Source organism: Gambusia affinis, linkage group LG17, assembly GCF_019740435.1.
Source record: "Gambusia affinis linkage group LG17, SWU_Gaff_1.0, whole genome shotgun sequence".
Classification (NCBI taxonomy): Eukaryota; Metazoa; Chordata; class Actinopteri; order Cyprinodontiformes; family Poeciliidae; genus Gambusia; species Gambusia affinis.
This window is the reverse complement of record NC_057884.1, coordinates 15,238,357-15,260,974: the sequence shown is the minus strand read 5'-3', so window position 1 is coordinate 15,260,974 and position 22,618 is coordinate 15,238,357. Positions and strand designations below refer to the sequence as shown.

Genomic DNA, 22,618 nt, shown 5'->3' with positions numbered 1-22,618 from the left:
TCTTTGAAGGGGATTTCCCTTTTGAAGCGACATAGGCTGAGTTCAAAGGTGCTTTAACTGATTGGAGGTTTAATGAGAAGATGAAAAGCATTATTTGAATTGCTAGCATTATTTTTTTTCTCTGAACAGTTTTTGCGGCACTAGTGGCCCATATTTTTTGTGACGTGGGCAGATGGAGAGGAGGGCGGAGGACATGAACCCGCGATGTCCGTGTTGAGGACTGAGGCCTCCAGGCGTGGGGCATGCTAACACCCTGCGCCACCGCAGCACGCCCCATTGCTATCATTATTTTACGTAGTTTGCCTGGGTTGCTGCTGTTGACAACTGTTGCTGTTGGAGTTTTCTATGTCACTTGAGAAATTTTTTTGGCCTTTTCAGCTGTGAGTCAGTGTGAACTGTCTTTGCCAGCTTTTCCCTAATGGACGCCAGAACCTTACGAGTTTTTCTCAGAAAAGCACAAAGGTACTTTCCTGTCAGGACCATGCCTCATTTTTATGACGTGTTGCTGCTTTCTACTTTGCCAAACCTCTAGCATGTGTTTTTTTTATGCAGTCTTTGCAAATTACATCATAGAATTGTGTGCACACAAAACATATAAAGCTTTTTCTGCATCTTAAATAATGTTTATTAGAGGAGTGTGAGCTGAAAAGTTTTATATCTTACAAAACCTGCTTGACTTAGTGTGCAGAGCATTGTAGAGTATTTCAATTTCTACATCATGATGATGTTCCTGGTCGATCTTAACAATAAAACTTTAGGTAGGTCAGAGCTAGTTAGAAATGTGTCTTTTTTCAGTTTATAGTGGTTATATTCTTAATTTTTTCACTTTCAATACCTGTTTCTGAAAAAAAAGTCTTCAAATTTTATCTGAAATGAGCAACTTTGTCATGATGTTTGCCTGCGTGACCCATTTTGGGGACCGTGCATTAACCCAGAGCTGCTAAAGCTGGAGCTGTGTTCTTCTGTCAGCGGCTATACTGTTCCTTTGTTTTCTGTTTTGTTTTAACCTGACCCATTTTGAAACCGCTGTTGAGTCATTTGTTCAGAACATATTGTTAATTTTTTTTTATTTTAAATGTTTCCCTGTTTGATAGAATTTATTGCATTTGTACTTCTAACTATACTAACAATGGAATCCTGCATGAAAACCTAATAAAATAGCCAAATGATGTTATTTCGTCATCTTTATCTAGGTTTTCCTTAATTCAGCACTGATGCACTTAATTTGCATTGCAGTGCTCCATCAGAATTAAGGGATACAGACTGAAAGTTTGTCAAAGTTACTGTAGTTCTCCAAGGAACAGTGTTGTAACTTTAAAGGAAGCTCAACATGTTTTTGATTGAATTGCCCAGTTCATGTCAGTTGAATAGGAGGCACTTGTAGCTGCCAATGGACCCGAGTGGTGATAAGTAGTAAAATGTGGCTGAACTGATATCCATAACCCAAACAAGCATGGTTGAACGATAACACACATCTGACTCACTGTCTGCAGGCTTGGTGATAAAAATGTTGGGTGTGTAAACAGCAACAAGAAAGAGTGAACTGTCTTTATTATTATTATTATTATTATTATTATTATTATTATTATTATTCTCTATAGACTTGTTTCAAGCTTCCAACCATGTAACTTCAGTAATGTCAGTGTCACCTAAAATAGAGGATTTAAAAATATACTACTGTCCCTTACAAAAGCTTTCAGACACTTTAACGTTTTGTCATATTACAGCCATAAACTTGGACCCATTTCATAGGAATTTATCTGATAAACCAACTTTTTGTAGAGTATAATTAAAGAAAAATGACATATGGTTTTCAAACCTGTTTTACATATTAAAAATATAAAAAGTGAGGCATATAATTGCATTATTGTCATTCAGATAATATCATAGAACCACCGATTGCTGTAGTTATAGCAGCAAATCTTTCTGGGTTTGTCTCCCAAATTTTTTCCCCCTTTTGTCCCTGGAAAGTAGCTCAAGCTCAGTCACTTATGTTCAATATGTTCTTTGAATTATTTGCTATTTTTAAGATATACATTTTTATTTTGGGAAATCAGGATAAAATTGAGATTGTCATTTTGCTGCAAAGAAGTTCTGTGATATTTTTAACTAAATTGCCCAGTAGTGAGCCAGACACTGACTCAACTGCATAAATAGACACATCTCCAGGAACTGCTGTGTACACTCACTCATTTTCAACCTTTTTCTCCTTTTGTTGCAGTTTTTCAGTAAGGTGCACATGGCCTTTATTCTGCTGACAGACATGGAACCTCTTTCTTCCAACCCGACAACACTTGACGGCTTATCCACTGACCCTGACCCCAAGCAGGAAGTAAAGGCAGTTACTTTAACTCTTCACCTTTACCACCTGGGAAAGACTGAAGGAAGGGGCAGCTGCTCAGAAGACACCCTCACATTTCCACCGGGAGAGTATGTAGCAGAGGAACTGTGCATCACTGCTGCCAAAGCTTGTGGTGAGTTACATTAGCATTTCAGTTCTCAGATTTAGTCTATACTACTGTCATTTTGGTATCTATTTCTTGTTTAGCTGATTTAGGTTTTTACTTAGCAAATCTTTTAATGGTTTTTGCACAAAAAAAAAAATCCAATCCGTTTCACCCTCAAACAATCATCTTGGGTTTATAGGCAGTTGCTTACTATGCTCTGTTTACATGATTCTTGTTCTGCATTAACAACTTTTTAAGTGTTTACATTGTGTTCTCATTTTTAACATCACATCTTATTGTTCCTCTAACTTTGTTTGGTTCTGCTTTTGATGGTGTTTGTGCGCTTTGCTGAGGAACCACACCAGATCTAAATGCAGGACAGCATTTAGATCTGATCGGAAGGTGTTGTTTTGTTTTAATCAATAAACAAATACGTGTATTGAAAATTGTGGATAAAACAAGTATGGTCATTCCACCAGTAACTCTGGTATGATTTGGTTAGTGGGAATGCAAACAAACTGTGCTGCGAACCAAAGAGTGGTGAAACATGTTGGAAAGCTGGCTGCTTGCCTGCTCCTACTACTGGGTAGCTTCTTGCAATGAAGCCATTAGGTATGAACTCCAAAGAGAAATTTAAATTCTGCATAAATTTTCTGTTGCTCCATTGCTTGTTTATGTTGTGAACAAGCTGGCTAATAGAAATGAGTTTTCAGCTAATGAGAAACAAAGTCACTGAAGATGACTCCTAAAGAGCAGTAGGATGAAGTATTTCTTAGGTTTTGTGCCAGCTCCTTTCTTTATTCTTGCCTTTTCATCTGCTATTTATAGTTTTTACTTGTTACACTTGTCTTCCACTGATTTTAGCTGACTCTTTGTAGTATGTGCAGAGGATGCTTAATTGGATAAGAAAAGCAAATAGGGGGCGTGCTGTGGTGGCACAGGGGGTTAGCGCGCCCCTCGTTTGGAGGCCTTAGTCCTTGACGTGGACGTCATGGGTTCAACTCCCGACAACCTTTGCTGCATGTCTTCCCCCCTCTCCTCGCCCTCTTTCCTGTCTGCCTACTGTCGCAAAAATACGAGCCACTAGCGCTGCAAAAACTCTTCAGAGAAAAAAATGGAACAAAAAAAAAAAAGAAAAAAGAAAAGCAAATAGTCAAAATCCAAAAGAAAACTTTGGAAACATTCTGAAGAAGCCGAGCTTCTGCCTAAAAGAGAAATTTTCCCTCGTTCCTTTCCATCTCTGCTCCTCCAGAATAGATATCATAGTTGTAACAAGATAATAGTTACTTGATATTGCTACAAGAGTGTACTAAAATGCCATACATTTTCTTTAAAAAAAATCTGAATGACAACCTTCATATATTAACGTGGTCTTAAGGTCTCCATGTTTTTTTTGTGTGTTAAGTATGTACATCTCAGTCTCAGTTTGTCCAGTTCAGTCTATCAGCCAGTCTATAAATATGACCGCTAATTTCACTTTTAGTGTTGGCTATCGGTGTCCTTTGAGAACAAATGCCAGTAACTAAAGACTGTACATGAATAAAGAATGACAGACATGCGCTGCGCCCTTGTAGTAATGAACAGATTCCACAGGCAGTCAGCAGGGCATAACATGCTGGATACTAAGGTTTAATTTCTGGAGTAAAATTATGGTAAAAAGCCGAAACAAGTGGAGCTTTTGGTCTGATTTCAGGGTATTTCTGGTTCTTAAAAGAAAATGTATCAAGATGACAAGTGTTTTTTTTTTACTACACTAAGAAAAAGTTTTTTTGTTTTTTGTTTTTTTTTGCAACTTTTCATCATAATCATGTACAGACAAAGTTTTCTAGACAGTTAGAAACTGGAGGTATTACATGAAAATCTGTGGGAGTCAGGGTAGTAATGCTGCTGTAATAATGGTTAGTCTGTTAAGGACACATCTGGAAAAAATAAAAATCTTTTGCTTTGCTTTAATGCTATTCTGTTTTACTCTTGGGTTGGTGGCGAGTAGAAGTTCTTAAAAAAATAACATTTCCCTGCAGCCAACTGCATCTTGTATTACTGAAAAATTCTGATTGTGCTTTTAGCATTTAGACAATTTTCTCTTTGTAATTTAATGGAAAAAGCTTTTCTGTTTTTCATAGAAAACAAAAAATATTGTATCTATTATTTCCAGAAATTCACAGCAAAGAAAATCATATAGGTACTTTGATTTTGTTGCTCAATGGAGCAACAATTTCTTTGTTGCTCCATTGATTATATTTATTAATCTTTATTGAACAAAGTCTGCTTTCACATCTTTTTTTTTTTTTTTTTAGATAACTCATATGTGGAAGTGTTCTGTTGTTGACTTGCTACTTGCCCTTGTTTCTTCTTCACAATTTCCTGCTCAATTTTCTTTGATATGTTAAACAAGTTATGCCTCTTGCTCTTCCTCGTGTTTATCCTCTAATTTTGAATTCCTCTCCAGCTCAGTCTGTTTTTATTTCCTCGTCTGTCTTTCCTGCTGTCTCTCCCTCTTTTTTTGTCTCTTTCATGGTTGAACCACATTTGAATCACACGTGTGACATTGTTTTCAATAATTGGGCACGATTACAGACAGACATATTTATTAAGTTTGCATTCTGGTGGTTCTGAATAGGCCTGTAACAAAACAGTAACAACATGTAACAATAACATGATAATGGCTTGTAGCATACAATGGCACCATCATGTATGTTAATAATGCAAGAACACATTTATAAAGATCATTAAACTTTAAATTCTAATGAATAGTAACTCTGGAACTGCGAGACATTTTAAATATCCAAATAAATAAACAAAACAACAAATAAAATAAGTTAAAGGCTCTGTAAACAAAATTGTCCTTCAAAAAAGGGCTAGTTTTTTGAAAGCTTTTGTCATTAAGTTTTTTATAGAAAGAGAAGAGAAAAACAGTAAGTCATGCAAATGGACAATATTGAGCTTGTTTTACTTTATCATGCAATTAATTGATTTACATCGCTGCATTCCTACATAGTGATGTCTGCAAAATGCATGCTACTTTGCAAAACATTTTCTTTTCTTTTTCATATTAGATAACTTCTAAAAATAGCACAACACATTCAATTTGACTGTGCATGTATAAGCTTTGCCTTGTAAAGGAATTCATACCCTTTCAACTTTTGCACATTTTCTCACATTACAACCACAAAACCTCAATGCATTTTCTGGGATTACATGTGATAGACCAATAGGGTATAGAGCTTTTTGGTGAAGAGGAAGGCTAAGGAGGTGTGATTTATACCTTTTTTTTACAAATATGAAACTAAGCAGAGTAGTGGGCATTTGTGTTTAGCCCCCCTATGCAGAACCACCATATTAATGCAAATCTAAGCTTCTAATCTTACGTCTCTACCAGATGTACATCTAGGAACTGAAATTTTTGCCATGCTGCATTTGCAGTTGTGCAGATGCTTTTTCCATTTCCAGATGATTGAACAGTGTTCTGTGAGTTGTCTGAAGGTTGGGGCATTTTTTTTTTTTTTTTTGCAAACCATCACTGCCTTAAACTGTATGCTAAGTTTGCTTGGACTTCTGGAGCAAAGTCATTACCCTGTATTTGATTTAGAGGTGTCAAAGTGAAGGACGTCAGATATAAATGTACTCTAAATCTTAAAGATATTTGTAAGTTTTTGCTAACTGTTTATACTTTTCTTTCATTTTATAGTAAACATGTTTTTTTTTATATATGTAAGCATTTCATATCTTAATGAACATGGGACTTGACTTGTTGAAACTTTGACATTACTTCCCCTGTTGTGGTTTGGCTACTTCCTTTTAAGGAGGACTTCTCTTCTCTTGCACTTGCCTCACACTAGACTGCTTCCTGTGGTACAATGACATTTTCTGTCTGCCAGTTCCAGTTGGTATGATTGGTAAAACTGCTTACTTTGTTCTGGTACAGACTGAAAAATGGTGGGAGCACAAGACGCAATAATGCAATTGGACTTAATTGCATTATAAAACAATTGGATTTAATTCTTAGTAGTTTGTCACTTTTAGGATTTAATCACAAGATGAAACACATTCAGTTCCCACTTATTTTTGTCGTTATTACATCTGTCACCCTTTATCGCAAAACTAAAGATTTTTGCAACTGGAGAATTCTCACAATGTTCAGCTGTGTTTCTGTAGATCTGAGACGAAAAAATTTGATTGTAGTAAACCACAAATTCAACAAAGTAAAATTAAAAATCAGAAGTTTTAGCAAAATGTTTTTTTACTGTTAATCACCTGAGCTATTGCAAGTGAGTCTTCGTAATAATTAAGATTTTTCTTTTATTTGGTTGAGTGTACCAATACGGACAGCTGAAAAAGGTGCCTTATTTTCTTATTAAGTATCAAAAATGTCATACTTTTCATTATGGCATTTATATTGCAGCTAAACTAAAAATGTATATTCTAAAGATATTTGTTCTCTCTTTCAGGAATTAGCCCAGTGTACTGCAGCTTGTTTTGCCTGATGAGGGAAAATGACCGAATGTATTTTCCTCCTAATCACATCTTCAAACTGCACAACTCAGGCAGTGAAAACCTGCACTTCAGAATCAGGTAGCAAACTTTAGGGGTTTTCTTTCTTCACTTTAATAAAAAACAAAACAAAAAAAAAACTTGTTTCAGTGGTGAATATTTTTTCTCTAGTTTTGCTGATTTTTCTTTTCTTTTTTGATATGCTTTTTGTCCAGATACTATTTTCCAGGCTGGTATAACAGCAGTAGCTCCTTCTACGCCCATCGTTATGGCTTGTCCAAAGAGATGGAAAGCCCAGTAATGGATGACTGTGTCATGGCCTACCTGTTTGCTCAGGTTTGTCTTAGTGCCTTATGCATTACAGCAGAAAATGTAGCTTTAGGACTAGTCTTCTCTACTGAAGCTCCAACACTTCTCTTTTTGTTCTCATTTACCCTTTATAAGTTGATAAGAAGAGCTGCTGGGTGGAGATAGCTTCTCATTTCCTTCTCTTTGACTGACTGACAGTCTGCATGTCCTCTGTGTCAGCCCTTTGTTTTGTTTAGCTATGAAAACAGGAAGTGAAGCAGTAAGAGTTTTCAAGAAGCGCAAATGAGGAACAAGACTCGTTTTAGGATTCCATGTGTTTGCATGAGTCTTTGCATATAGGTCTGTGGTTTTGTGTAAATGCGTGAGTTTCAAAATAATTTCTGCTTTTTTTGTCCACACATTTGTGCAGACCTCGCATGCACACACACCACACCGCAGCACTTTGGTTTGACTGTTTATCTCTGGGGTCACATTGTCATCATGAACAGCTAAAAAGTTTTTGTTGTATGTATATATGCACAGTAGTTGTTTAAAGGTTTAAGGCATCTTGTCTCCTGATACACAGTGAGCTGCTAACGTAACATGTTTGACCTGCTCCTTTCGCTGCTACATTTATTTTTAACATTTATACTTTTGAAACCCTTCACCTGTTGCAGTGGCGCAGTGACTTTTTAAATGGCTGGGTTCATATTCCAGTCAGCCATGAATCTCAGGAGGAGTGCCTGGGTATGGCTGTTCTCGACATGATGAGACTAGCTAAAGAGAGCGATCTGTCACCGGTGGATATCTACAATGATACCAGGTATCGGATGCTTCCTCATTTAATATGGTAAAAATGACTTGTACCATCCAGAGGAACGCTTCACACTAAAGTCAGTCATTGACCCATTCTGGCACATATTCATTTGCTGAGTGAATATGAAAAATGTTGATGAAATGTAGAGCTACAGCTCCGACAAATTTGGAAACTCCTCTGTTGATTAATTTATTAATTTATTGGGTAATGGATAGCCATGTTCAACATCATTAGGCTTCTTTTGGAAGCACCATACTAGTATCTGAAATTAAAATGTCATCTGTAGTTTTCTTGCATAAAAGTATTTCTGCACAGCAACTCGGTAACAAACATAGTGTGGCTTGTACTGCATTTTTTTATGTATAACTGTTCTCCACAAATTGGCACTGAATAGTTCATATACATCCATTAAAGCTGCAGTGTGTAACCTTTATAAAAATGTTTTTTTTATATATATGTTAAAACTATCTCTATGTTACGACAGTATAGCATGAGATATATATAATCTGAAAAAAATCAAGCTTGTCTGCCTCCTCCGTGTGGTTTTGCAGCCATCTGCAGAAACACAGTGCTCAGTCAGAAACAACCAATCAGAGTCAACAGGGTTTTAGTGGTGCTCAAATCCTTCCCTTTATACCCTGCTACTCTACAGCTAGTTCTCTACAACGGAGCCTGTTGTGAATGTTCAGGCTAGTTAGCATGAAAACAGTTTTTCTAAAACTGTAATTTGTTTCTCCGCCAGTAGCACATTGAGCAGAGCTTACACGAGGTTGATTGACAGTACCAAGACAAGCCTCCTAGCTCTGATTGGTTGTTTTTGAATGAAAGCTGTGTATTTCTGCAGATGGGAACAGTAGAACTTGGAGGAAGTGGAGGAACCTGATCTTTTCATAGATAGTTGGTCATGACATGGGGACAGTTTTAACAAAAACCTGCTGTTTTTTTTCAAAAGTAAAATTTAAAATGGCATTTGTTTTTCCGTTACTTTCTTTTCTTCTAAAGTGATCAGAATGGTTAGTGTTCACATGTTCACTGAATGAAATGTCTTTAATTTTTTTTTCCACCTTCATCTCCATCTAAAACCCGTCTGACCCCCTCCCTGCTTTAGCTACAAGTCCTTCCTCCCCAGATGCATGAGGAACCGCATCCAAGAGTACAACCTGCTGACCCGGAAGAGGATCCGATACCGCTTCCGACGGTTCATCCAGCAGTTCAGTGAGTGCAAAGCCACTGTATGCAACCTGAAGCTCAAATACCTGATGAACCTGGAGATGCTGCTGCCCTCTGTGTACTCTGAGCGCTTCCAAGTGACTGACCTGTCCTCACGAGAGGTTACCATTGTGGTGATGGGAAACAAGGGCATCCTTTGGTCTAAAGGAAAAGGAGAGGAGGGAGCAGAGGAGGTAATGTTGATGCTTTAATGAAAAACCGCAGGATGTTGATGTGTAGAATCATCGGGGACAAGTTAAAAAAAAAAAACTTCCTGTGTTTACCTTTTATGTGAGTAGGAGCTGGAGATATACTGTGATTTCCCAGAGGTGATCGACATCAGCATCAAACAGGGCAGCAAGGAAGGCTCAGCAGAAAGTCGCATTGTTTCCCTCACCAGACAGGACAATCAGATCTTGGTAAAGTGCTTTCCCCTTTCCGCGCAGCTGTTAGTAATAACTGTAATACCTTCCAGATGCATTTATTGGTGAACAATCTAGAGCTAATTGACTCCACATGCATGACATCCAGGAAACTTGTTTGCTACTTTGAATGTAAGTTGTGTCTTTCCTTTGACAACGGCAGCAATATTAATCCTTTACTTAGAACAATCTATTCCCTAAGCAAAATATCTCTAAAAATTATTGACAGATGTAATCAAAGTAGTTGAGAAGGAGCTTAAGATGAGATATTAGCTTGAAAATTTAATATTCTTTGCAACTCATGCAATGCTGTGCAAAATTACTCAAATGGCATAAACTTTAAGTACTTCTAATAAGTAAGAAGGTTGAACTTTTATATTACATTTTCAAGGACGCAAAAATGTTTTACCAGTAAAGCTTAAGTGTCATAATTACCGTGTATTCACGTTTTTATTTGAAAAAGCAAAAATATTAATTTACGTAGCCCAAAATTTACATCGATTTCAGTACATCTAGTGCGGAAAACAGTTCCATTGAATTATTTATTTTGCACCTCAAAGGAGCTGGAGTTCCAGTTGCTCTCCGAGGCCCTGTCTTTTGTTTCTTTGGTTGATGGATATTACCGACTGGTCGCCGACGCCCATCACTACCTGTGTAAAGAAGTTGCCCCACCAAGACTTCTCGAGTGCATTCAGAGTTATTGCCATGGCCCTGTATCGTGAGTTCCTCTGTTGTTTACTAAACCAGCACATGAAGCGTGTCGACATACCCTCACAACCACAAACCTTTTAACGCAAAGGGCACATTTTGCTTCTTTGATCACAGGATGGAGTTTACAATTAATAAGCTGCGTCGTTTGGGTAACTATCAAGGCCTCTACATCCTACGCTGCAGCCCCCGAGAGTATGACAAATTCTTCATGTCCTTTGTTGTTGGGGTAAGTTGTTTTGAATTTGTTCCCCTGTGTCTCTTTTGAACTAGTAGGTTTCAGGATTATGTAACAGCTATTATTCAAGGAGGACATTTTGTTTTTAGTTGCACTAAATGCTTAATTTAAGTATGCAATTCTATGCAGGATTACTGCAGGATTTGGAAACATACCTGGAAAATGTTCCAGATCTTTTTTTTTCTTTCATATATTTCAGGTGTCTTTTCCTCCACACTTTTATTCTTGTCTTTGCTCACTTTCCTTGTCCTTCATTGTGTCATTCTTCCTGGTGTCCATCCTTCTCTGTGCCCTTATTTTCTTGAGATTTTCCCTTTCAGCTTTCCTTGTGTTGTCTCCCGTTATTTTCTTCATTCTGTTTTTTTCTGCCTCTCTTCTTCCCTTCACTATTTCCTTGTTCTTGCTCTTTCTTTTTTGTGCTCTTCCTTTATTTGTATCTTCCATTCTTCCTCTCTTCCTTACATATTTTGTTGCTGTTTGTAATTCAGTTTCTGGTATTCCTGGTATAAATCAGGTTAAAGAAAATGTAGGCTTTAACACATGTTAAACCACTAGAGGGAGCAATTGGGCTGTTTTTGTATGCCTTTGCAGTCCTTCACTCTTTCATTTTTATTTGTACCTTCAGTACCACTGCTTTTAGTAATTGTAAATTTAATTTACTAAAAAGAATAATTAAACATGTAGGGAAACTTGTTTTTGTTTTTCAGTATGAAACCATGGTGGATTATAAGCACTGTCAGATTGTGAAGACGGAGTCGGGAGAGTTCATCCTGAGCGGTGCCAAAAGAAGCTTTGGTTCTCTGAAAGAGCTCATGCATTGCTACCAAAAGGAGGCGCTCCGCACTGATGGGTACACTTTCCAGCTCATCAGGTGTTGTCCACCCAGCCAGAAAGGTCAGAATTCAAATGAACATAATAACATAACAATGCTGACAGTAGGGAAGCGTTAGGAATTGTTTTCTTTGTTATATGTAACCTCTGTACTTTAGTCTCAACAGTTTACTCGATTGTACTTTTGGTATCTTGGTTTCCCCACACATAAAAGAACATGAAACCATTACACAAGAAGAAATACTGAAAACAGTACAGCCCAAGACAGTCAGCAATAAATTGTGGTCATCTTCATCAATTGTAACATTACTGAAAAGTCAATTTATTTAAGTAACTCAATTCACCAAGAGAAACAGAATATGTAAATTAAATATAGACTGATGTTTTTAAGCCTTTATTTCTCTCAGTTACATTATTTTTTTTCATTCACAGCTAGTGGAAACACTTGAATAATTTAAAGTTGGAATATTGCAGTGGACCAATAATACTTTAGATGCTTAGGCATTTCCCAAAATATTGTTATACTTACAACTACTTTCAGTCTTTGAAATAATTTCTGCACATAATTTCCATCCTTTTTTTATTATGAAACTTGTTTCTATATAAAATAAATGTCCTCTAAGGGTTGTGGTCTTGCTGAAATTATGTGCATGAGATTTCCAAGTCAAAGTTTTTTTCCCCAAGTCCTCGTTATCTTTATGCTTCCACAGATAAATCCAACCTGCTGGTGTGCAGAAATAACCAAAATACAGACGTTCCTCCGTCTCCATCACTTCACAAACACATCAGCCAGATGGTTTTCCACAAAATCCGCAAAGAAGACCTTATCTTTGTAAGTTGATGTCTAATGTCACCATTATCACCATATCTACACCTCTGTTCTTGTGATGTACAATTACTGGGAAATCAACTTTTTGTTGAATGACTATTGAAAAGGCTTAATTTTCCAGACTTATTAAAAATAACCTAAAATCCTGAAACTTTTTTATTTCCTTTTTTCCCCAAATTATTAACTTTCCATTGTTTGCACTACGTACTGATTAAAAACACTACTTATTAACAGCTTTTTACATCAAAACTCCTTTCACTTGGGTTCAATTTAAATACAAAGGTTGAGCTATTTGTTTAAAAAAATTTAAAATGAGTTTGTACTGATCATAAGCTGTAATAAAGATAAACATGTACAGGAAGTACTGTACAGTATCAGGAATATTTTGTACACATGCCTATTATCTCATAAACTAATGTAAAAATCTAGAAAATTATTTTTGGAAGTGTATGACATTTTTAATTAAACTTTTTCAGAAACTTTGTAGGAAATGGCAAAAGAGAAAAACTACTCTCCTAAAAGTGTCCATATGTACATAAAGAGTAATAATTAAAAAATAAAGGCTGGATGAGAACCCAAATTTATCTAGCCATCACACATGGTGAGTGTGGGATCTTGGGTCATAAGATTTCCGTAGAAACTATCTATTTTAAAGATTTTTACACATCTTTTCCAGTTCTAGGTTTGACTCTTTGTTACAACTTCTTTTTTTTGACTTTTTCAATATGTCATTGAAATATCTCAGTGTAAATCTGGACGTGAACTGTACACCTATAAGAACAATATAATAATGCTGAATGTAGAAACAAAGTAAACAGAAAGAATGCAGACCTATGTATGCAATAACTGTTGATTATCAACAGTATTTGCTGCATCAGCTGCAGTCCTGCAGGACATATGGGAGCTTCTCTTCTTGTGACCTTTAGTTTACCGTATTTTTTAATCTATCTATAAAAGTTTTTTTTTTTTTTTTGCCAAAACACAGTACTCTAACATAGATCAGAAACAGGAAAAAATTACACTTTTCCTTTCCTCAAACATTTTGAAGACATTTTAACATTTCTTCTTCATTTGGAGACAGCTATTTGGTTTTTGGTGGGGTTTTGTCTGAGTGAAATAAGGAATGTCATACTTTTTGAGAGTGGCTTAATGACAATTAAATTGTTTCAGAATGAAAGTCTGGGCCAAGGAACATTTACAAAGCTCTTTCGTGGTGTGAGGAAGGAACTGGGTGATTACGGGGAGGTTCACCAGATGGACATGGCGGTCAAGATTCTGGACAAGGCTCATCGTAGTTTTTCAGAGGTTGGTCATGTAGAATGAGTTAAGTAATGATAATTTCAAGAGTGTAGATTGGAATAATTATGTTCTTGTTTTCTTCCTCAGTCCTTCTTTGAGGCCGCCAGCATGATGAGCCAGCTGTCCCACAAGCACTTACTCCTCATTTATGGTGTGTGTGTTTGTGGCGACGAAAGTAAGTGACGTTTACCAAAACTAAAAAGCATGTTTTCACACAATTATGGCAGATTGATGAGTTTAGCAGAAATCTGTTTCTGTTTTTTTTTTGGTAAATATTCACAACAAGTTGGTCTGTTTTATATTCTGGAACTAAGTAATTATTCTCTAACCCTCTGCCATTGTTTTGGACCCACAATTCTCAACAACAACTCTTCATATTCATTGGTGTTTACGGTCCATAGGCAGCTTTTCCATCCGACTGAGGTCTGAACATTTCCTTATTCAGCCGTTCTGCTCTGACTTGGCTGCTCTGTTTGGAATCGTTGTCCTGTTAAATGTCTGCATTTGGGTCAAGATGTGGTTGTTAAACAGATGGCATCCATTTATGTGAAAGAGTTCATTGGCATGGGGTTAACACACACCTGAATGCTCCATACCCGCAAACCACAGGAAATGCATTTTATTAGTTCCTGATGCATAAAATCTAAAACTAAAAGAAATGTGGTTCCATTTGATTCTTCCTCCAGCCTATATAAAGTTTTGATACAGTCTAGTTTTTGCAGGTCTGGAGACAATATTTCCAGCCCTTTTGCTCTATCTTTTGTCGTTTACATTCACCATCACATGGGAAAGTGGCAAAAGATGACAGAAGCTGAATGCATCACAGAGCAAGAGTTGCTTATTGAATTTTGGTGTAATTTTGTTTTTGAAGAATTGAGCCTAAATTCCTGGAATCTTTTTGAAAGATGTCAGAAACTTAGACATAGTATTAAAGAAATTAAAGATAAAACTGCCAAATTATTGGTGCAGCTGTTCTACTTTACTTAAATTGTAGGGACCGCAGTAATATATTTTCTCGCTCTTTGTCTTTATTTCAGACATGATGGTGCAGGAATATGGAAAGTTTGGCTCTCTGGATATTTATTTGAAAAAGAAGAAAAACTGTGTCAACATCACCTGGAAGCTAGAAGTGGCCAAACAATTAGCCTGGGCTATGCATTACCTGGTAAGACGTTACAAGAAATCCAGTCTGTCTTGTTCTGAATTAACTGTTTGTCATTTAAAATTTTGAGGTCTTCAGCGATTCTAGTGCACGGTGTAAAAAAGAAAAAAGAAATCTGTTTTCAATTCATTTTCTACAGGAGGATAAAAGCATAGTTCATGGGAATGTTTGTGCCAAAAACATTCTGCTGATCAGAGAGGAGGACCGGAAGACGGGCAGCCTGCCTTTCATCAAGCTCAGTGATCCTGGTATCAGCATCACCGTTCTGCCCAGAGAAGGTGAGAAGCTTCACGTAACGCCTGAAGGCGCAAACGTCATTCCTGTGTGAGGCCATGTGAAAATTAAAGGCACCAGAACTGTTTGGTGTGATCTTCTAGTACCTGTACAGACACTGATCACCTCCACTTTCTATTCCTGTAACTCCTGTTTTTTCTCTCTTTTTTTCTTTTTTTTAATACATTTGCTTCCTAGTTCTGGTGGAGCGTATCCCGTGGGTGCCCCCTGAGTGCATCGAAACCCCCCAGAATCTGAGCTTAGCAACAGACAAGTGGGGCTTCGGGACGACGCTTTGGGAGATCTGCAGCGGGGGAGAAAAACCACTCAGCACCCTGGACTCCTCAAAGGTCCTACAGCTACAAATATATGCTTGATAAATATTGACTTTGTTTTACTATTAAGAATGAATTCAGTGATGGTTAAATTTGATTTTAATTAATTTCTCCTGCATTTTGAACAAAAATGCAAACACTTCCCCAAACTCAGGAGAAGTGATGAAACACATACTCAATGAATTCGGCAAACTTCACGTCTGCGTTACCTACGTTCGATGATTTTTCCATGTGAAACTTCTGAACCTCACTGTACGCATCTGCAGAAGAACCTGTTCTATGAGGACAGACACCAGCTGCCGGCTCCAAAGTGGACTGAGTTGGCCAACCTGATAAACAGCTGCATGGACTATGAGCCTTTACACCGACCCTCCTTCAGGACAATCATCAGAGACCTCAACAGTCTTTTCACTCCAGGTGGGAAACAAGTAGAAGTAGAAAACATGTTTGTATCTATAATCAGAGTTTATCTTGTGTGAACTACCAGTGAGCAGGAAGTGTATGGATGTAGCAGCAAACTGCAATATCCAACATGTTTGTCCACTGACTACAGTTAAACATTTAGCTTTCATGCACCACCTCACCACGTCTTTTGCTACTGATAATGAAAAGGACATTTTTAAAACATGATTTTGCAGATTATGAATTGCTGGTGGAGAGCGACATGGTTCCCAACAGGACCCGAGGGTTCGGCTTCCCGTGGGCCTCAGTGAGCCAGGAGCCAGCACAGTTTGAGGAGAGACACTTGATCTTCCTCAAGCAGCTGGGCAAAGTAAGGCAAACTCTCTGTGAATGCACAGAAACAGCTGTCATGACTACAAGGACTTGTAGTCCGTTTGCTAACTGTTAGTATAAAGGGTCCATCTTTATACAATTTAAGAGAAATAATGTTTTAGTTTAAGCCACTAGCACAGATGTATAAAACAGTTTCCTTTGGAGAAATATTTTGGAATGAGGGATTGTCCAAGTCTGTTGCACAGTACCATATTTGTTACTTAATGTAGCTGTTCACATTAATCTATGGTTGTTTCTCACCAGTGTTTCAATGCGTTTTCATTCTGCCTGAACGCCGCAGGGCAACTTTGGCAGCGTTGAGATGTGCCGGTACGACCCGCTGCAGGACAGCACCGGGGAGGTGGTGGCTGTGAAGAAGCTGCAGCACAGTACAGCTGAGCACCTTCGGGACTTTGAGCGGGAAATCGAAATCCTCAAATCGCTTCACCATGAGAACATTGTTAAATACAAAGGAGTGTGCTACAGTGCAGGTGTGGAGAAAGGCCTCGGCATCTACCTGAAAATGTGTTTTTTTTTTTCCCTCTCAAACTTACTGCTTTCCCTCTACAGTGCTTCTATTTTGTTTCTTGTGTAACAGCAGGTTTTTACCAATGACATGTTCACACTACATTTGTTTTCAATTAATTTTCTACCATGAAAACGAAGAAATCCCATTCGTATTTCACCATCTTCTTCCTGTAGGTAGAAGAAACCTTCGTCTCATCATGGAGTACCTCCCCTTCGGCAGCTTGAGAGATTATCTCATCAAACACAAGGATCACATTGATTCCATGAAACTGCTGCACTACGCATCGCAGATCTGCAAGGTAACACAATTAAAAAGCTTGCAGACAAACTGAAGTACATTCTGACGAGCGTGAACCTGATGCTGATTAAATCATGAACTTCTTCCAGGGCATGGACTACCTCGGTGGTAAACGGTACATTCACAGAGACCTGGCCACCAGGAACATTCTGGTGGAGAGCGAGATGAGGGTGAAGATTGGCGATTTTGGCCTAACCAAAGTGCTGCCGCAGGACAAGGAGTACTACACTGTCAGGGAGCCTGGGGAGAGCCCCATCTTCTGGTGAGGACTGTAGGGGAGCAACTATGCTGTTTTTGTTTAGGCATATGTTTTTGTCAAAAGAAGATGGAGAAACAGCAACTGGCTGTCAAGAAGATGTAAAAAGATTAAAGAAGTTGGGGTTTTTAAGCAGTGGGGCAGATCAAAAATAGATTTGTCCAGAGTGCTGTTTGTCACACATGCATCAAATAATATAATTTTAATAGAAAGACACTTCATTCTGTATGAAGAGTGGAAATTTTCAGAGATTTGGATGATGATTCTGGAACACTAACGTGCAATAAACCCCCTATGTGTGACATGGGAAGGCAGGATCTTTTTTCTGGTGTGATAATTTCATCATGCCACATCCATCCACAGGATTACTTTATGTGGTTTCTAAATGCTCAAGGATTTAATCTTTTGCCTGAAAATTGATGTGAATAATTAAATCCCCTTATTTTTAAATGGTAAAGAGCAAAATGCATTATTTTTTTTTATTTGCATCTCTTAATGGATACATTAAAAAATCTGCTGATTTATTTATTTATTTTTATTGGATTATTATAATAATTGTTAGTCACAGCCGTAATAATGTCTTGCTGTTTGTTGCAGGTATGCCCCTGAGTCACTGACAGAGAGCAAGTTCTCCGTAGCATCTGACGTTTGGAGCTTCGGCGTCGTTCTGTATGAGCTCTTTACCTACAGTGACAAGAACTGCAGCCCCCCAGCGGTACGGCGCCTCTTTGTTCTTAGTTTAACCACACTTAAATTAAAGATCTTCATTCAAGTTGAGTTTGAAAACAACCATCAGTTTTACTGCCTCACATATGTGATCAGGAGTCTTTTTTTTGGAACAATTATTGAGAGCAAACTCCTCTGTGTTGTAGAGGAGTAAAAATCTGAGCTTTCGGATGCCTGTTGTAGGTTTTCATGGACAAAATGGGAAATGAAAAGCAGGGCCAGATGATCGTCTACCATTTGATCGACCTGCTGAAACAAGGATATAGACTCCCCGCTCCTGAAAACTGCCTAAAGGAGGTCTGCAGCAATTACATGGTTAGTGTTTATTGTCACCATAATGTGGCTTTAACTTCTTCCTTTTGCTCCTTCAGATTCACAAGATCATGATAGAGTGCTGGAGCAGTGACCCGAAACTGCGGCCCACATTCAAGGACCTAATCCAGCGGGTGGAGACTGTGCGAGAGAGCAAGGACGGATGAGATGGACGCAGCGAATTCCTGAACTGTTGACCTGCTGGTGTTGACGTGCGCAAGGCAGTCGTCACACAAGAACCAGAGTTACCAATGGAGTTTAGGTGGTGGCTGTACTTGTGGCAGCCCGACCGCTTCGTGAAGAAAAGACTGAAATAACGAGAACACTACAGCTAACTCAAAGATTTTCTCTGATGTTTTCGAGTACAATTCTACGTTTTATTTTTTAGTTTTTTGGTATTTACAATGCAAACTGCATTCCGAACAGACTTTCAGCCATGCATTTGAAATCGCAAGGAAACCAAGAGGTTCCAGTTCTTCACCAGAGTTGGTGCTAGAGTCAGTCTTTAAGTCCACCACTGTCATTACATCATTATAAACATCTCATCTAATTATTGTTTGGTCCCCCCATCTTCTGAGAATGGAGGCAATTCAACCAAACAAATAGGATTTATCCAAGTATTACTGCAAGCAGATGCCCCAATATAACCAACGTGGTTTATTAACTTCTAAAAAACTGAGCTTTTGGTTGCCTGATCTAGCAAAGCTTTTAGAGAATGATTTAATAACACCACCTGTGTTGAAGAACTGAGTCAGAAAGGAGAATAATCAGCTCTGACCACAGCCACAGCTTACTTAAACTCTGAGATAGATCATTTCAGAATAAGTTGCGAAAAGAGATGGTCATCTTCTGTTATTCTTATGCTAATCTGACAAATTACTATTGTTGAAGCACAGTTTTTACAGTTTTAATAAAGCCCGAAACTAAATTCTGGAGTTTTAAACGTGGCGCTTATTAAAAGGAGTTCTTTCCTTTGGTCCGATTGCGACCTGGATTAGCACGGGATTCCGAGCCCGGCTTAGATTTTGTCTTGGTGAAGCTCTGGGAACAGTTTGGTGGAAAAGGCTCTGAGGAGGCCCAGAGATTTGTTTGGACCTTCTCTGTTACTGTGGAATCAAATGTGCATAGTTAAAGCGACTTGCAAAAGTATTTACACCCTGAGAAGCTTAACAAACGTGTGAAGGCTTCACCAACAACTGCATTAATACAGTTTAAATTATACACAGATGGACTGGATTAGTAAGGAAGGGAGTTTTAAAGGGAACCGAACCGAACATTAACCGGTTAGTTCGTGACTTGCCAGTGGAAAAACGCCTATAGTGAATCTGGGGAGGCAGCTAGAGATTAGGGAGATTGCAGATAGGCCTTCCAACCTCAAAGACTTGGAGCTCATCACAAAACGTAAAACATCAAAGACCAGTAGAAAGATGAAAAAATGTGCCCAGTAATTACTGGAAGAGCTGGACTGCTGTTATGCAAAGCAAGCAAGATTTTTCCATTGATTGGTGAGAAAGGTATAGTTTTCAACTAAATACATGGAAGTTGTGAAGTGACAAAATTTAAAACGACTTTAGGGGCAGGGATAATTTTACATGGCACCCTACGTCATACACTTTGCATGGTGAAAAAAGATTTTAATATCAAAGATGTTGAATTTTTAAATGTTTGCATCTTTGTATTAAAAATTGTATTCAACAACCATGAATGCTCAATAATTAAATGCTTTGTGGAGCCTGCATTGTGTGAGCGATCATCAAGTTACACTGTAATGCCTCTGAAAGGTTTTTATTTTAATTTACATTTACTTTTTTAATGCATCACACATTCTGAATGATACAAGGCTTCATTATCAGCATGGAAAACTTTAAAATAAGTGGATTCCTATATTTTGTGCAAGCTATCAGTTTATTTAAAGAGTTTTGTGATTTCTGGTCAGTTAGAGATGCTGTCTTTTGATGTGTATATTTGCATTACATTACCAACCATAAATGAGTGGTAAGAAGGGCTGCTTTGTATTTTTTGTCACTATTTTGGGAATATTTAAAGGGGACCTATTATGCAAAGTTAACTTTTTGCATGTTTTTGAACTTCAATTTGGATCTCAGCTGCTTGTAAAAACAGTTCAAGTGATTTAAAACAAAAACACCCAGAAAAGACTATTGTTTGGAAATAAGTTAATTTTTTTTGGTTTCAGGGAAACAAGCCATTTCATGAACCTCCCAATTATTCAGGCGCTGCCCTGTTACCTAGCAACCCTTGCAGATCTCCCGCATGTTTGTAGACGTGTCCTAACTTGTTCATGAAAACATAATAGGTCCCCTTTAAGACTAAATACGATGCATATTGATGACTGAAGGCTTTAAAGAAAAAATGCATTTTGTGAAATATTTATCGTTCAACTTTTTCTGCCATAAACGACAGATCATTATTCATATTGTTTTTATTTAATTCAGTGCCTTTACCTTGTTAAAAATATTATATCCCGAACTGCAAAAATTCATAAAACATGTAGAAAAATTAGAAAAGAACAAATTCAATATTTTTGTTTAAAGCTGTGAAAAAAGGCGTCTTTGTTTCAGTTGTACAACTTTTACTACTGATGAATTTGTGTTGTTTATGGTCAAATATGTTAATTTGTAAAGTGTGAGTTTATTTCATGACCAAAGAGTTTTATACATTTATACTCCTCGGCTCTTTTCCACATTCATTTCCAGCCAGTTGGATTGAGTTTTTACTGTGAATGTAAATGATCACAAATGTTTGGTGTAAAAAAAAAACGTGTTTACTCATTTAATTCACGAAAGATTTATTAATTTGGATCATAAAGTTAAGAGATGGTATTTTTTTTTAAGTCTGGATGTTTGCTTTTGATGGCAAATGAGATTCAGATCTTTGCCTTTTTGTTATCAAAGATATAAATAAAAATGATATTTCAATCTGGCAAGGAAAAGTCACTGTCATTTAAGCATAATGACATTGTGTTAATGAGTCGTCCTGCAGTACTTCAAATTTATTCACATTTCAAGGAAGGCGACAGTCAACATACAGAACATAAATTTTATTAAAATAAGTTCAAAGACAAACAGTTAATGGCTGCTATTAAACAAATATGAACCAAATGATTCCCTTCTTTTTGCTCAAAACAAATTATTGTACAGTGCCTAATCTTTATCATCACACCAGCCTTTTCTCCTTTCTGCCTCAGCACAACCGTCCGATATCGTTCTTGGTGCAGCCTTGGTTACAGCACATCCCCGCCACGCCCAGAGAAAAGTTTCTCTTCTTCTTGGTCACTACAAGCCGGTCAGCTGCGTCTTTACTCTCCTCCTGCTCACCAAAAGCTATGGACTCCCTCGGCAGGCCTGTGGAGCCTGAAGAGGAGTGTTGTCTCTCGTTTGTGACTGTGAAGAGGGTCAAGAGGTCAGCTAGCGAGTTGGAGGGAGCAAAGGGGAGAGGAGAGTTATCGTCTCTGAGATCTGTGTCATGCTGCCAGGTCCTCCGCTCGGCTCCGGGTGCAGCATCACCGAGGGAAGTCCAGTGGAACGGCTCTGGAGGAAGAAAACATTTTTTTAGATATTTTAGAAGGAATGACTTTCAAAACTATTTCATAATAACCTTTCTTCCAACATATTTTTTCAAATGTTATTTAAATCTCAACTGGCCCACAGAGAAATGCAGATTTAAATTTTTCCACCACATTCAGAAAATCTCACTGTGAGATCGAGATCTCAATAACAGAGTAAACAGTTTGACTCACCCTCTTCCCCCTCTGTGGACCGTTTCCACCGAGAGCCCCCGCAGGTGAAAATGACAGCTCTGATAAACTCTCTCCCGCACAGTTTCACCCCATAGTCCCTGGGCACGATCAGTCTGCTCATCACATCGGCTCCCACGCTGTTGCATGCGCCTCCGACGCACATCACGGCCAAGGCAACGGTCACCCTCCACAGCATCTTCACTAAAGGCTGAAACTGTAACCTAACTGGGAAGCTGAAACGTTTTTTTTTTGTCAGAGTTGAGGATCCTGCTCCTGACTTTCTCACCTGCAGAGTTCAATTAAAGCCCATTGAATGCTCCAGTTTTTCCTGCGTCTTGCTCCGCTGGTTCTCTCTGAGCCAGTGGCCACAACCTTATATACTGTAGTCAGTAGTTCAATCATGGACTTGTGTGTTTTTGCCGCCCGCTCGCCCTCCCTCCCTCCTCGCAACACACACGCACGTCACTTGGATTGATGGTAATGACGTACTTTGAGTTATTTCTTTGTTGCAGTAATATAATTGCGGAAACCGTCTAAACACGTAGATAAAAAAGTTAAATACAGATGATGAAACAAAGATGAATAAAATGTTTTTGACTTTTTCTTTTCCAGAAAGAG

General features: G+C 38.0%; 2 protein-coding genes across 2 annotated transcripts; one reads left to right on the top strand and one right to left on the bottom strand.

Moving 5' to 3' along the window:
• Positions 1-153: 153 nt before the first annotated feature.
• Positions 154-20,248, top strand: jak2a (Janus kinase 2a). Its single transcript, XM_044144224.1, has 24 exons — positions 154-462; positions 2,222-2,474; positions 6,896-7,019; positions 7,154-7,274; positions 7,904-8,049; positions 9,152-9,446; positions 9,552-9,671; positions 10,235-10,392; positions 10,500-10,611; positions 11,328-11,514; positions 12,162-12,283; positions 13,451-13,585; positions 13,667-13,754; positions 14,617-14,744; positions 14,881-15,019; positions 15,213-15,364; positions 15,616-15,766; positions 15,988-16,121; positions 16,425-16,614; positions 16,826-16,950; positions 17,039-17,211; positions 17,803-17,920; positions 18,115-18,228; positions 18,303-20,248. The coding sequence occupies exons 2-24, from the start codon at positions 2,240-2,242 to the stop codon at positions 18,408-18,410; spliced, it is 3,375 nt and encodes a 1,124-aa protein (XP_044000159.1). The 5' UTR covers positions 154-462; positions 2,222-2,239; the 3' UTR covers positions 18,411-20,248.
• A 938-nt stretch (positions 20,249-21,186) lies between these two features.
• On the bottom strand, positions 21,187-22,610 carry rln1 (relaxin 1). The gene is made up of 2 exons (XM_044144228.1): positions 22,001-22,610; positions 21,187-21,791 (listed from the first exon to the last, which is right to left on the bottom strand). The coding sequence occupies exons 1-2, from the start codon at positions 22,194-22,196 to the stop codon at positions 21,445-21,447; spliced, it is 543 nt and encodes a 180-aa protein (XP_044000163.1). The 5' UTR covers positions 22,197-22,610; the 3' UTR covers positions 21,187-21,444.
• Positions 22,611-22,618: the final 8 nt, after the last annotated feature.